The sequence below is a fragment of the Zonotrichia albicollis genome, chromosome 1, assembly GCF_047830755.1.
Source record: "Zonotrichia albicollis isolate bZonAlb1 chromosome 1, bZonAlb1.hap1, whole genome shotgun sequence".
Taxonomy (NCBI): Eukaryota; Metazoa; Chordata; class Aves; order Passeriformes; family Passerellidae; genus Zonotrichia; species Zonotrichia albicollis.
In genome coordinates this window covers 155,380,043-155,395,138 of record NC_133819.1, presented here as the reverse complement: position 1 = coordinate 155,395,138, position 15,096 = coordinate 155,380,043, and the positions used below count along the sequence as shown (strand labels likewise).

The 15,096-nt window shown below is 57.9% G+C and overlaps 1 protein-coding gene across 4 annotated transcripts; it reads left to right on the top strand.

Moving 5' to 3' along the window:
• Positions 1-5,080: 5,080 nt before the first annotated feature.
• On the top strand, positions 5,081-14,861 carry LOC141731819 (GPI-linked NAD(P)(+)--arginine ADP-ribosyltransferase 1-like). Of its 4 annotated transcripts, none has more exons than XM_074558769.1 (5): positions 5,081-5,726; positions 10,038-10,401; positions 13,388-13,426; positions 13,690-13,810; positions 13,919-14,861. In XM_074558769.1, the coding sequence occupies exons 1-4, from the start codon at positions 5,283-5,285 to the stop codon at positions 13,773-13,775; spliced, it is 933 nt and encodes a 310-aa protein (XP_074414870.1). In that variant the 5' UTR covers positions 5,081-5,282; the 3' UTR covers positions 13,776-13,810; positions 13,919-14,861. The 4 variants fall into 4 exon arrangements, 2 of the variants coding, with proteins under 2 accessions (XP_074414870.1, XP_074414858.1); XR_012583769.1 differs by having other exon boundaries at positions 5,082-5,726; positions 13,690-13,945; positions 14,134-14,861; XR_012583767.1 differs by having other exon boundaries at positions 5,082-5,726; positions 13,690-14,052; positions 14,134-14,861.
• The last annotated feature ends 235 nt before the right edge of the window (positions 14,862-15,096 follow it).

Sequence of the window (15,096 nt, the reverse complement as noted above, 5' to 3'; positions counted from 1 at the left end):
TGGTCCCAGTCCATCCCAGTCGCTCCCAGTCCATCCCAGTCCCCCCAGTTTGGCTCTGGGTCCCTGCTGGGGGTGGGGGAGGGGCGGGGACACCCTAAAAATACCCGAGGGGGGGGTGGGGGAGGGGCTGGCCCGGGGCCCGAGCGCGGCTAAAAATAGCCCGGGGGGGGTCACGTGACCCTGGGAGGGGGGGGGACACTCCCTGTGTGGGGGAGGGGAGGGGAGCGGCACCGGGACCCCGCAGGTAACGGGGGAGGGGACACGGGGAGGGGACACCTGGGGTTGGGGACAGCTGGGGACACGGGAGGGGGACACGGGATTGGGGACATGGGGGACACCTGGGGACACGGGATTGGGGACACCTGGGGGGACACCTGGGGGGACAGCTGGGATTGGGGACAGCTGGGGACACCTGGGGGGACAACTGGGGACATCTGGGGACATTGGGCTGGGATTGGGGACCCGGAGGACACCAGGGAAGGGGACACGGGACTGGGGACACCTGGAGGGGACACCTGGGATTGGGAACACCTGGGGACACGGGAGGGGGACACGGGATTGGGGACATGGGGGACATCTGGGGGGACACCTGGGATTGGGGACACGGGGCTGGGATTGAGGACCTGGAGGACACAAGGGAAGGGGACACGGGACTGGGGACACCTGGAGGGGACACCGGGAGGGGACAGCTGGGGTTGGGGACAGCTGGGGACACGGGAGGGGGACACGGGACTGGGGACAGCTGGGGACACCTGGGGGGACAATTGGGGACATCTGGGGACACGGGGCTGGGATTGGGGACCTGGAGGACACCAGGGAAGGGGACACGGGACTGGGGACACCTGGAGGGGACACCTGGGGGGACACCTGGGATTGGGGACACCTGGGGACACGGGATTGGGGACATGGGGGACACCTGGGGGGACAACTGGGGACATCTGGGGTCACGGGGCTGGGATTGGGGACCTGGAGGACACCAGGGAAGGGGACACGGGACTGGGGACACCTGGAGGGGACACCTGGGGGGACACCTGGGATTGGGGACACCTGGGGACACGGGATTGGGGACATGGGGGACACCTGGGGGGACAACTGGGGACATCTGGGGTCACTGGGCTGGGATTGGGGACCTGGAGGACACCAGGGAAGGGGACACGGGACTGGGGACACGTGGGGGGACACGGGGAGGGGACACGGGGTTGGGGCTGGGGACACCGGGAGGGGACACCTGGGGACACGGGAGGGGGACACGGAATTGGGGACCTGGGGGACACCTGAGGACACTTGGGAGGGGGACAATTGGGGATACCTGGGGACACTGGGCTGGGATTGGGGACACCAGGAGGGGACCTGGAACTGGGGACACCTGGCGGCTTTGGGGGGGACATGGGGACGGGACACGGGACTGGGGACACCTGGAGGGGACACCTGGAGGGGACACGGGGTTGGGGACATTGGGGGGACACAGGGTTGGGATTGGGGACACCTGGGGGGACACGGAGCTGGGTTGGGGACATGGCAGGGGACACCCGAGACTGGGAACACTGAGAGGGGGACACGGGATTGGGGACACCTGAAGAGGACACGGGATTGGGGACGCCTGGGTTTGGGGACACCTGGGTTTGGGGACATGGAACTGGGGACACTGGGCTGGGATTGGGGACACCTGGAGGGGACACAGTGGGGGACACGGGGTTGGGGACACCTGGAGGGGACACCTGGGGGAACACAGGGCTGGGATTGGGGACAACAGCGGGGACACACATGGTTGGGGACACCTGGGGCCACGAGGGGGGGGACTGGGGACACCTGGAGGGGACATGTGGAGGGGACCTGGGGGACACTGAGGGGATACCTGACACCCCCAGTCACTCCTTGTGTCCCCCGTGTCCCCCCCCCCCAGTGTCCCATGGTGTCCCCAATCCCACTGGGGTTGGGGACACCGTGGGACACTGCAGGGGGACACAGAATTGGGGACACTGGGCTGGGATTGGGGACAGCTGGGGGAGACACAGGACTGGGATTGGGGACCTGGGGGACACTGGGGGGATGCCTGGGGACACTGGGTTGGGATTGGGGACACCTGTGGGGGACACAGGACTGGGATTGGGGACACCTGGGGGGACACGAGAGGGGAAACAAGTTTGGGGACACCTGGGACAACTGGGGACACTGGGCTGGGATTGGGGACACTGGGCTGGGATTGGGGACACCTGTGGGGGACACAGGACTGGGATTGGGGACCTGGGGGACACTGGGGGGATGCCTGGGGACACAGGACTGGGATTGGGGACACCTGGGGGGACACGGGGAGGGGAAACAAGTTTGGGGACACCTGGGACAACTGGGGACACTGGATGGGGATTGGGGACACCTGGAGGGGACACAGGACTGGGGACACCTGGGGGCTGCAGTGACAGTGAGGGACCACGGGATTGGAGACACTGAGGGGGACACTTGGGGTTGGGGACACCTGGGGACACTGTGCAGGAACTGGGGACATTCAGGGACACCTGGAGGGGACACTGGGCTGGGATCTGGCAGACTGGGAGGGACACGGAATTGGGGACACTGGGCTGGGATTGGGGACATTGGGGACCTGGGGGGGGGGCAGCGGGGGGGACACAGGGTTGGGGACACCTGGGGACACTGGGCTGGGACTGGGGACATTGGGGGGACACAGGATTGGGACTGGGGACACCTGGGGACATGGAGGGGGGGACGACACGAGGTTAGGGACACCTGGGGTTGGGGACACGGGGCTGGGATTGGGGACCGCTGGGGACATGGGGAGGGGACAGGAAGACTGGGGACACCTGGAGGGGACACGGGGGGGACACGGGGTTGGAGACATTGCGGGACACTTGGGGGGACACGGGGCTGGGATTGGGGACACCGTGGGGGGACATGGGATTGGGGACACGGGGTTGGGGACACAGGGTTGGGGACACAGGGTTGGGGACACCTGGAGGAGACACCTGGGGACACAGGACTGGGGACATGGAGTTGGGGACACTGAGCTGGAATCGGGGACACCAGGGGACATGGGGTTGGGGACACCTGGAGGGGACATGGGGTTGGGGACACCTGGGGACACAAGGGGGGAGATGGGATTGAGGACCCAGATTGGGGTCACAGGGTGTGGCCAGAGTGTCCAGTGTGACCCCAGGACGGGATCAGGGTCACAGGGTGTGGCCAGAGTGTCCGGAGTGACCCCAGGACGGGATCAGGGTCACAGGGTGTGGCCAGAGTGTCCGGAGTGACCCCAGGACGGGGTCAGGGTCACAGGGTGTGGCCGTAGTGTCCAGAGTGACCCCAGGACAGGGTCAGGGTCACAGGGTGTGGCCAGAGTGTCCAGTGTGACCCCAGGACAGGGTCAGGGTCACAGGGTATGGCCAGAGGGTCAGGAGTGACCCCAGGACGGGATCAGGGTCACAGGGTGTGGCCGGAGGGTCTGGAGTGACCCCAGGACAGGGTCAGGGTCACAGGGTGTGGCCAGAGGGTCAGGAGTGACCCCAGGACGGGGTCAGGGTCACAGGGTGTGGCCGGAGGGTCTGGAGTGACCCCAGGATGGGGTCAGGGTCACAGGGTGTGACCGGAGGGTCCGGAGTGACCCCAGGACGGGGTCAGGGTCACAGGGTGTGGCCGGAGGGTCTGGAGTGACCCCAGGATGGGGTCAGGGTCACAGGGTGTTACCGGAGGGTCCGGAGTGACCCCAGGACAGGGTCAGGGTCACAGGGTGTGGCCAGAGGGTCTGGAGTGACCCCAGGACAGGGTCAGGGTCACAGGGTGTGGCCAGAGTGTCCAGTGTGACCCCAGGACAGGGTCACGGTCACGGTCACAGGGTGTGGCCAGAGGGTCTGGAGTGACCAGGACGGGGTCAGGGTCACCGGGTGTGGCCGTAGTGTCCGGAGTGACCCCAGGACGGGGTCAGGGTCACAGGGTGTGGCCGGAGGGTCTGGAGTGACCCCAGGACGGGATCAGGGTCACAGGGTGTGGCCAGAGGGTCAGGAGTGACCCCAGGACAGGATCAGGGTCACAGGGTGTGGCCAGAGTGTCCGGAGTGACCCCAGGACAGGGTCAGGGTCACAGGGTATGGCCAGAGTGTCCGGAGTGACCCCAGGACAGGGTCAGGGTCACCAGGTGTGGCCAGAGGGTCCAGAGTGACCCCAGTACCAGGACTGGGGACCCAGGACACTTCCGGGGTGTCCTGGGTGGGGCTGACCCCACTGCCCCTCCCCCGTGCCTCACCAAGGAACCTTTCCTGTGTCCCCTGGTGTCCCCTAGTGTGTCCCCAGTGTCCCCCAGTATCCTCAGTGTCCCCTGTGTGTCCCTGCTGTCCCCTGCTGTCCCCCCAGTATGCCCTAGTGTCCCCCAGTATCACCCAGTGTCCCCCATTGTCCCCAAGTGTCCCCGGTATCCCCATTGTCCCCCAGTATCCCCAGTATCCTCCAGTGTCCCCAGTGACCCCCATTGTCCCCCAGTGTCTCCCAGTGTCCCCTGTGTCCCCTGTGTGTCCCTGCTGTCCCCTCGTGTCCCCCAGTATCCCCAGTATCCCCCAGTGTCTCCCAGTGTCCCCAGCGTCCCCTGCTGTCCCCCAGTGTCCCCAGTGTCCCCATTGTCCCCCAGTGTCCCCTATTGTTCCCCAGTGTCCCCCAGTACCCGCAGTATCCCCCAGTATCCCCCAGTATCACCCAGTGTCCCCCATTGTCCCCCAGTGTCCCCTATTGTTCCCCAGTGTCCCCAGTGTCCCCAGTGTCCCTCAGTATCCTCCAGTGTCCCCAGTGTCCCTCGGTGTCCCCAGTGTCCCTCGGTGTCCCCAGTATCCACCAGTATCCCCCAGTATCCCCCATTGTCCCCCAGTATCCCCCAGTGTCCCCAGTGTGTCCCTGCTGTCCCCTCGTGTCCCCCAGTACCCCCAGTGTCCCCCAGTGTCCCCCAGTATCCCCAGTATCCCCCAGTGTCCCTCAGTGTCCCCAGTGTCCCCGGTATCCCCTCTGTCCCCATTGTCCCCCAGTGTCCCCCATTGCCCCCCAGTGTTCCCCAGTGTCCCCCATTGTCCTCCATTGTCCCCAGTGTTCCCCAGTGTCCCTGCTGTCCCCTCGTGTCCCCCAGTGTCCCTCAGTATCCTCCAGTGTCCCCAGTGTCCCCCATTGTCCCCCAGTGTCTCCCAGTGTCCCCAGTGTCCCCCAGTGTCCCCAGTGTCCCCTGTGTGTCCCTGCTGTCCCCTTGTGCCCCCCAATATCCCCTAGTGTCCCCCACTGTCCCTCACCGCTCCCACCATGGACCCACTGACCCTGACCCTGCTGGCCATGACCGCAATGACCGCAACCACCACGGCCACCGCTGTCCCCTCCAGTGCCACCACTGCCCCCCCCGTGCTGGTGGTGCCCCTGGACATGGCGCCGGCCTCCTTCGATGACCAGTACCGGGGCTGCGGCCGCGCCATGGCCGCCGAGCTGCCGGCCCTCAACCGCTCCGAGCTCCGGCTGGGCGCCCACTTCGCCGAGGCCTGGGCTCTGGCCGCTGCCCAGTGGCGCCTCCGGCCGTCCCCTGGGTCCCCTGGGTCCCCTCTGTCCCCAGCCCAGGCCATCGCCCTCATGGCCTACACGGCGCCGGTGCCGCTGCACCGCGAGTTCAACGAGGCCGTGCGCGCGGCCGGGCGCTCCCGCCGCCAGTACCGCGACCACTTCCACTTCAAAACGCTGCATTTCCTGCTGACCCAGGTGGGCAAAACGCCTCAATGGCTCATTTTAAAAGTTTGGTAGTGGTAATTAAATGGTGGTTAAAATAGGGGTGTAATTAAAGGGATAGAAATTCGGATAATTGGGATTGAGGACAGTACGAGACAATAAAAATGAAGATTTAAGGATGGTCTGCTTAGGGTTAGGGTCCCAAAAAACGCCCCATGTTAACAGAGCATTAACCCTTAAAAATAATAATTTTGCATATTCATGCATCTCAATAATGCTGCATAAATTCCATTCAAGCACAGCGTTCTGTCTGGTCACCCAGCATCAATTTCTACCATAACTCATATAATATTGAAAATTCATTTGAATATTTGTGAAAAGCCGGTCATAAAATTTGCATTTTTCACACAGCATCAATTTCTACCATAACTCATATAATATGTATTATTAATTTGAATATTAGAGATAAGCCAATCCTAAAATTCCCATTTTTCACACAGCATCATTTTCTAACCATAACACCTATAATGTATAATATTAAAGTGAATATATACCAAAACCAATAATAAAATTCCCATTTTTTCACACAGCATCACTTTCTACCATAACACATAACATATATAACATCAATTTGAATATTTGCAAAAAGCCAATAATAAAATTTGCATTTTTCACGCAGCATCACTTTCTACCATAACACATGTAATATATATTATTAATTTGAATATTTAAGATAATTCCCATTTTTCACACAGCACCACTTTCTAACAATAACACATATAATATATAATATTAATTTGAATATTTGAGATAAGCCAATAATAAAATTCCCATTTTTTCACACAGGATCACTTTCTATGATAACACATATAACATTCATTTGAATATTTGCCAAAAGCCAATAACAAAATTCCCATTTTTCACACAGCATCACTTTCTACCATAACATATATATTATTAATTTGAATATTTGAGATCATTCCCATTTTTCTCACAGCATCACTCTCTAATATAAGATATATAATACTAATTTGAAGATTTGAGATAAGCGAACAATAAAATTCCCATTTTTCACATAACTTTCTACCATAACACATCTAATATTAATTTGAATATTTGAGATAAGCCAATAATAAAATACACATTTTTCACGGAGCATCACTCTCTATCGTAACATATATCATATTTAAAATTCAATTGAATATTCACAAAAAGCTGCTCATAAAACATGCATTTTTGGCACAGCATCAATTTCTAACCATAACACATATATAATATTAATTTGAATATGTGACATAAGCCAATCATAAAATTTGCATGTTTCTCACAGCATCACTTTCTACCATAACATATATATTATTAATTTGAATATTTGAGATAGGCCAGTCATTAAACTCCCATTTTTCATTTTTCATTTCATTTTCCCCCTTTAGGCCGTGGTGGCGCTGAGGGACGCTCAGGACCCACGATGTCACCGCGCGTTCCGCGGCGTGCGCGGGGTCAGAGTTAGGTTTAGGTTTAGGTTTAGGTTTAGGATGCCAAAAAGGTCATCAAATATTTAATATTCACTTTAATATACACCAAAAGCCGATAATAAAATTCCCATTTTTACCCTGCAGGCCGTGGTGGCGCTGAGGGACGCTCAGGACCCACGGTGTCACCGCGCGTTCCGCGGCGTGCGCGGGGTCAGGGTCAGGGTCAGGTTTATGATGCAGAAAAGGTCATCAAATATTTAACATTCACTTTAATATACACCAAAAGCCAATAATGAACTGCTCCATTTTCACCCCTTTAGGCCGTGGTGGCGCTGAGGGACACTCAGGACCCACGGTGTCACCATGCATTCCGCGGCGTGCGCGGGGTCAGGGTCAGGTTTAGGATGCCAAAAAGGTCATCAAATATTTAATATTCACTTTAATTTACACCAAAAGCCAATGATAACCGACTCAATTTTCACCCCTGCAGGCCGTGGTGGCGCTGAGGGACGCTCAGGAGCTGCAGTGTCACCGCGCGTTCCGCGTGGTCAGAGTTAGGTTTAGGTTTAGGATGCAAAAAAGGTCATCAGATATTTAATATTCACTTTAATATACACCATAATGAACTGCTCAATTTTCACCCTTTAGGCCGTGGTGGCGCTGAGGGACACTCAGGACCTACGGTGTCACTGCGCGTTCTGAGGGATCAGCGTTAGGTTTAGGTTTAGGATGCAACAAAGGTCATCAAATATTTAATATTCACTTAATTAAACACCAAAAGCCAATAATGAACTGCTCCATTTTCACCCCTTTAGGCTGTGGTGGCGCTGAGGGACGCTCAGAACCCACGGTGTCACCGCGCGTTCCTCGGTGTGCGTGGGGTCAGGGTCAGGTTTAGGTTTAGGATGCTACAAAGGTCATCAAATATTTAATATTCACTTTAATATACACCAAAAGCCAATAATAAACTGCTCCATTTTCCCCCCGTTAGGCCGTGGTGGCGCTGAGGGACACTCAGGACCCACGGTGTCACCGCGCGTTCCGCGGCGTGCGCGGGGTCAGGGTTAGGCTTAGGTTTAGGCTTAGGTTTAGGATGCAAAAAAGGTCACCAAATATTTAATATTCACTTTAATATACACCAAAAGCCAATAATAAACTGCTCCATTTTCACCCCCTTAGGCCGTGGTGGCGCTGGGGGACACTCAGGACCCACGGTGTCACCGCGTGTTCTGCGGGGTCAGAGTTAGGTTTAGGTTTAGGATGCAAAACGGTCATCAAATATTTAATATTCACTTTAATATACACCAAAAGCCAATAATAAAATTCCCATTTTCACCCCTGCAGGCCGTGGTGGCACTGAGGGACACTCAGGACCCACGGTGTCACCGCGCGTTCTGCGGGGTCAGAGTTAGGTTTAGGTTTAGGATGCAACAAAGGTCACCAAATATTTAATATTCACTTTAATATACACCATAATAAACTGCTCCATTTTCACCCCTTTAGGCCGTGGTGGCGCTGAGGGACGCTCAGGACCCACGGTGTCACCGCATGTTCCGCGGGGTCAGAGTTAGGTTTAGGTTTAGGATGCAAAAAAGGTCATCAAATATTTAATATTCACTTTAATATACACCATAATAAACTGCTCCATTTTCACCCCTTTAGGCCGTGGTGGTGCTCAGGGACGCTCAGGACCCACGGTGTCACCGCGCGTTCTGTGGCGTGCGCGGGGTCAGGGTCAGGTTTAGGTTTAGGTTTAGGATGCAACAAAGGTCATCAAATATTTAATATTCACTTTAATATACACCATAATAAACTGCTCCATTTTCACCCCTTTAGGCCGTGGTGGCGCTGAGGGACACTCAGGACCCGCGGTGTCACCACGCGTTCTGCGGGGTCAGGCTTAGGTTTAGGTTTAGGATGCAGAAAAGGTCATCAAATATTTAATATTCACTTTAATATACACCAAAAGCCAATAATAAAATTCCCATTTTTACCCTGCAGGCTGTGGTGGCGCTGAGGGACGCTCGGGAGCCACGGTGCCACCGCGCGTTCTGCGGGGTCAGCGTTAGGTTTAGGTTTAGGATGCAAAAAAGGTCACCAAATATTTAATATTCACTGTAATATACACCATAATAAACTGCTCCATTTTCACCCCTTTAGGCCGTGGTGGCACTGAGGGACACTCAGGACCCACGATGTCACCGCGCGTTCCGTGGCGTGCGCGGGGTCAGGGTTAGGCTTAGGTTTAGGTTTAGGTTTAGAATGCCAAAAAGGTCATCAAATATTTAACATTCACTTTAATTTACACCAAAAGCCAATGATAACCGACTCAATTTCCCCCCCTTTAGGCCGTGGTGGCTCTGAGGGACACTCAGGACCCACGGTGTCACCGCACGTTCCGCGGCGTGCGCGGGGTCAGGGTCAGGTTTAGGTTTAGGATGCAGAAAAGGCCATCAAATATTGAATATTCACTTTAATATACACCATAATAAACTGCTCCATTTTCACCCCTTTAGGCTGTGGTGGCGCTGAGGGACGCTCAGGACCCGCGGTGTCACCGTGCGTTCCGCAGTGTGCGCGGGGTCAGGGTCAGGGTTAGGTTTAGGATGCAACAAAGGTCATCAAATATTTAATATTCATTTTAATAAACACCAAAAGCCAATAATAAAACTCCCATTTTTCACATAACTTTCTAACCATAACACATCTAATATTAATTTGGATATGTGACATAAGCCAATGGTAAAATTTGCATGTTTCTCACGGCATCACTTTCTACCATAACACATCTGATATTAATTAGAATATTTGAGATAGGCCAATCATTAAATTCCCATTTTTCATTTTTCATTTCATTTTTCCCCCGCAGGCCGTGGTGGCGCTGAGGGACACTCAGGACCGACGATGTCACCGTGCGTTCCGCGGCGTGCGCGGCGTGCGCTTCGCGGCGCGGCGCGGGGCCTCGGTGCGCTTCGGCCACTTCGCGTCGGCGTCGCTGCGCAACGAGAGCTCCTGGGGCTTCGGCACGGACGCGGCCTTCCAGGTGCTGACGTGCCACGGCGCCGCCATCCGCGACTTCTCCTTCTTCCCGCACGAGGAGGAGGTGCTGATCCCGCCCTTCGAGACCTTCGAGGTCACCGATGTCACCAACGTCACCCAGGCTGGGGACAAGGCGCGGATCCAGCTGCGCTCCACCGGGACCTTCAGCAACTACAACTGCGAGTGGCTGCGAGGTGACAGCGCGGGGGGACGGGGCCTGGGGGGACGGGGACACTGGGTGAGGGGACAGGGACACGGTGCTGGGGACACTCAGGGAAGGGACAGGGACATCCTGTGCTGGGGACAGGGACAGGGACACACAGCGCTGGGGACAGGGACACATGGTGATGGGGACACTTGGTGAGGGGACAGGGACACAGTGCTGGGGACAGGGACACATGGTGATGGGGACACTTGGTGAGGGGACAGGGACACGGTGCTGGGGACAGGGACACACAGCGCTGGGGACAGGGACACATGGTGATGGGGACACTTGGTGAGGGGACAGGGACACGGTGCTGGGGACAGGGACAGGGACACACAGTGCTGGGGACACTGGGTGAGGGGACAGGGACATGGTGCTGGGGACACTCAGTGAAGGGACAGGGACATCCTGTGCTGGGGACAGGGACGGGGACACACAGCACTGGGGACAGGGACACATGGTGATGGGGACACTCGGTGAGGGGACAGGGACACACAGTGCTGGGGACAAGGACAGGGACGGGGACACATGGTGATGGGGACAGGGACACATGGTGATGGGGACACTCGGTAAGGGGACAGGGACACGGTGCTGGGGACAGGGACAGGGACGGGGACACATGGTGATGGGGACACTCGGTGAGGGGACAGGGACAGGGACACACAGCGCTGGGGACAGGGACACATGGTGATGGGGACACTTGGTGAGGGGACAGGGACAAGGTGCTGGGGACAGGGACAGGGACACACAGCGCTGGGGACAAGGACAGGGATGGGGACACATGGTGATGGGGACACTCGGTGAGGGGACAGGGACAAGGTGCTGGGGACAGGGACAGGGACACACAGCGCTGGGGACATCCACCGTGGAGACAGGGACACTTGGTGAGGGGACAGGGACACGGTGCTGGGGACAAGGACAGGGACACTCCATGCTGGGGACACTCAAAGAGGGTGAGGGGACAGGGACACCCTGTGCTGGGGACACTCAGTGAGGGTGTGCGGACAGGGACACCTGAGGCTGGGGACACTTGGTGAGGGGACAGGGACATTCCGTGCTGGGGACAGGGACACCCAGTATTGGGGACATCCACCATGGAGACAGGGACAAGGACACTCCCTGTGGGGACAGGGACAAGGACACTCGGTGAGGGTGAGGGGACAGGGACACAAAATGCTGGGGGCACTCAGAGAGGGTGTGGGGACACTGCTGGGGACGTCCATGGTGGGGACAGGGACAAGGACACTCAGGGTGAAGGGACAGGGACACAGTGCTGGGGACAAGGACAGGGACACACAGCGCTGGGGACAGGGACACATGGTGATGGGGACACTGGGTGAGGGGACAGGGACACGGTGCTGGGGACAAGGACAGGGACACATGGTGATGGGGACCCTGGGTGAGGGGACAGGGACACACAGCTCTGGGGACAGGGACACATGGTGATGGGGACACTCGGTGAGGGGACAGGGACACGGTGCTGGGGACAGGGACAGGGACACACAGCACTGGGGACAAGGACGGGGACACACAGCGCTGGGGACAGGGACACATGGTGATGGGGACACTCGGTGAGGGGACAGGGACACACAGTGCTGGGGACAAGGACAGGGACACATGGTGATGGGGACACTCGGTGAGGGGACAGGGACATCCCGTGCTGGGGACAGGGACACCCAGTATTGGGGACATCCACCATGGAGACAGGGACAAGGACACTCCCTGTGGGGACAGGGACAAGGACACTCAGTGAGGGTGAGGGGACAGGGACACAAAATGCTGGGGACACTCAGAGAGGGTGTGGGGACGTCCATGGTGGGGACAGGGACAAGGATACTCAGGGTGAAGGGACAGGGACACACAGTGCTGGGGACAGGACAGGGACACAGTGCTGGGGACAGGGACACAATGCTGGGGACAAACCACCATGGGGACAGGGACAAGGACATTCCCTATGGGCATGGGGACAGGGACATTCAGGGTGAGAGGACGGGGACACCCCGCACCCCATGCTGGGGACACTCGGGGAGGGTGAGGGGACAGGGACACTCGATGAGGGGACAGGGACACCCCATGCTGGGGACAAGGAGAGGGACACTCCATGCTGGGGACATCCACCATGGGGACAGGGACAAGGACATTCCCCTTGGGCATGGGGACAGGGACACTCAGAATGGTGAGGGGACAGAGAAACCCACTGTGGGGACAGGGACAAGGACACTCAGGGTGAGGGGACAGGGACACCCATTGCTGGGGACATCCACTGGGGGCATGGGGACAAGGACATTCCCTGGGGGTTTAGGGACAAGGACACTTGGTGAGGGGACAGGGACACTCCATGCTGGGGACATCCACCATGGGGACAGGGACAAGGACATTCCCCTTGGGCATGGGGACAGGGACACTCAGAATGATGAGGGGACAGAGAAACCAGTGTGGGGACAGGGACAGCCAGCGCTGGGGACACTCAGTGAGGGTGAGGGGACAGGGGGACAGGGGGACAGGGACAGGGACAGGGACAGGGATGGGGACAGGGACAGGGATGGGACAGGGACAGGGACAGGGACAGGGACACACAGGGACAGGGACAGGGACAGGGACAGGGACAGGGACAGGGACAGGGACAGGGATGGGGACAGGGACAGGGACAGGGACAGGGATGGGGACAGGGACAGGGATGGGGACAGGGATGGGGACAGGGGACAAGGACAGGGACAGGGACAGGGACAGGGACAGGGATGGGACAGGGACAGGGACAGGGATGGGGACAGGGACAGGGACAGGGACAGGGATGGGGACAGGGACAGGGATGGGGACAGGGATGGGGACAGGGGACAAGGACAGGGACAGGGACAGGGACAGGGACAGGGACAGGGACACACAGGGACAGGGACAGGGACAGGGACAGGGACAGGGACAGGGACAGGGACAGGGACAAGGCCACCCCAGCACTGACACTGTCCCTCCCCTCACAGAGCAGCGCTGTGGGGACGGACCCTGCGTGTTCGACACGGGTGAGCTGGGACCCCCCTGTCACCTCCTGTCACCTCCTGTCACCCCCATAGCACTGTCATCCCCTCTGTCACCTCCTGTCACCTCCTGTCACCTCCTGTGGCACTGCCATCCCCCCTTGTCACCTCCTGTCACCTCCTGTCCCCCCGTCACCTCCTGTCACCGCCTGCCACCCCCATGGCACTGCCATCCCCCCTGGTACCTCCTGTTTCCCTCTGTCACCTTCTGTCACCTCCTGTCACCTCCCTGTCCCTTTGTCCCCCAGGCTGGAGCATCCCCAGGTCCCCTCCCCACCTCGGGGGGCTCCTCGTGGCCACCACAGCCCTGGCAGTGGCCACTGGAACCTTCTGAGCTGCGAGGCCACCAAGGCCACCAAGATCAACGTGGTCACCATGGCCATCAAGGCCACCAAGGCCATCAAGATCAACATGGCCACCAAGGACACCAACGTCACCAAGGACACCAAGGTCAACATGGCCACCAAGGCCACCAAGGTCACCAAGGACACCAAGGTCACTGTGGTCATCATGGCCACCAAGGCCACCAAGATCACCAAGGACATCAGGGACACCAGAATGTCCTGAGCCACGAGGCCACCAAAGTCACCGTGGCCACCAAGGCCTCCAAGGTCACCAAGGCCACCAAGGTCACCATGATCACCAAGATCACCATGGCCACCAAGGCCTCCAAGGTCACTGAGGACACCAAGGTCACCATGGTCACCAAGGCCACCACTGTCACTATGGTCACTTTGGCCACCATGGGTGTTGGGCCACTGGAGTCACCACTGTCACCATGGCCATTGTGGCCACTGTGACCAGTGAGGCCACCAAGGTCACTGTGGTCACGATGGCCACCAAAGCCACCAAGATCACAAGCCAGGACCTTCTGAGCAACAAGGTCACCAAGGCCACCATGGTCACCATGGTCACCACAACCACTGTGGCCACCAAGGCCACCACAGCCACTGTGGCCACCAAGGCCACCATGGTCACCAAGGCCACCAGGACCTCCTGAGCAACTGTGGCCACCAAGGTGACCAAGGCCACAGAGGTCACCTTGGTCACCATGGTCACCAAGGCCACCATGGTCACCACGGCCACCAAGATCACCAAGGACACCAAGGTCACCAAGGTCACCATGGCCACCAAGGCCACCGCAGCCACTCTGGCCACTAAGGCCACCATGGTCACCATGGTCACCAAGGCCACCAAGGCCACCATGATCACCATGGCCACCAAGGCCACCAAGGCCACCACAGCCACTGTGGCCACCAAGGCCGGGCTAAGGGGACAATGGCAGGGCCACCGCTGCCACCAGGACAGGGTGACCTTGGACGTGTCACGGCCTCCATCCTTAGCTTTCTGGGGAATTTTCTGTCCCTTTCCAGAAATTTCCGTTTTCCTGCCGGATTTTATTAAACTGGATCTGCCTCAATCCACGAAATGTCTCTGACTTTAACCCAAATTGAGGGGTTTAGGCCCAGTTTAGGGGATTTAGGCCCAAATTAAGGGATTTAGGCCCAGTTTAGGGGATTTAGGCCCAAATTAAGGGATTTAGGCCCAGTTTAGGGGATTTAGATCCAAATTAAGGGATTTAGGCCCAGTTTAAGGGATTTAGGCCCAATGTAGGGGATTTAGATTTTAATTAAGAGATTGAGGCCCAGGTTTAG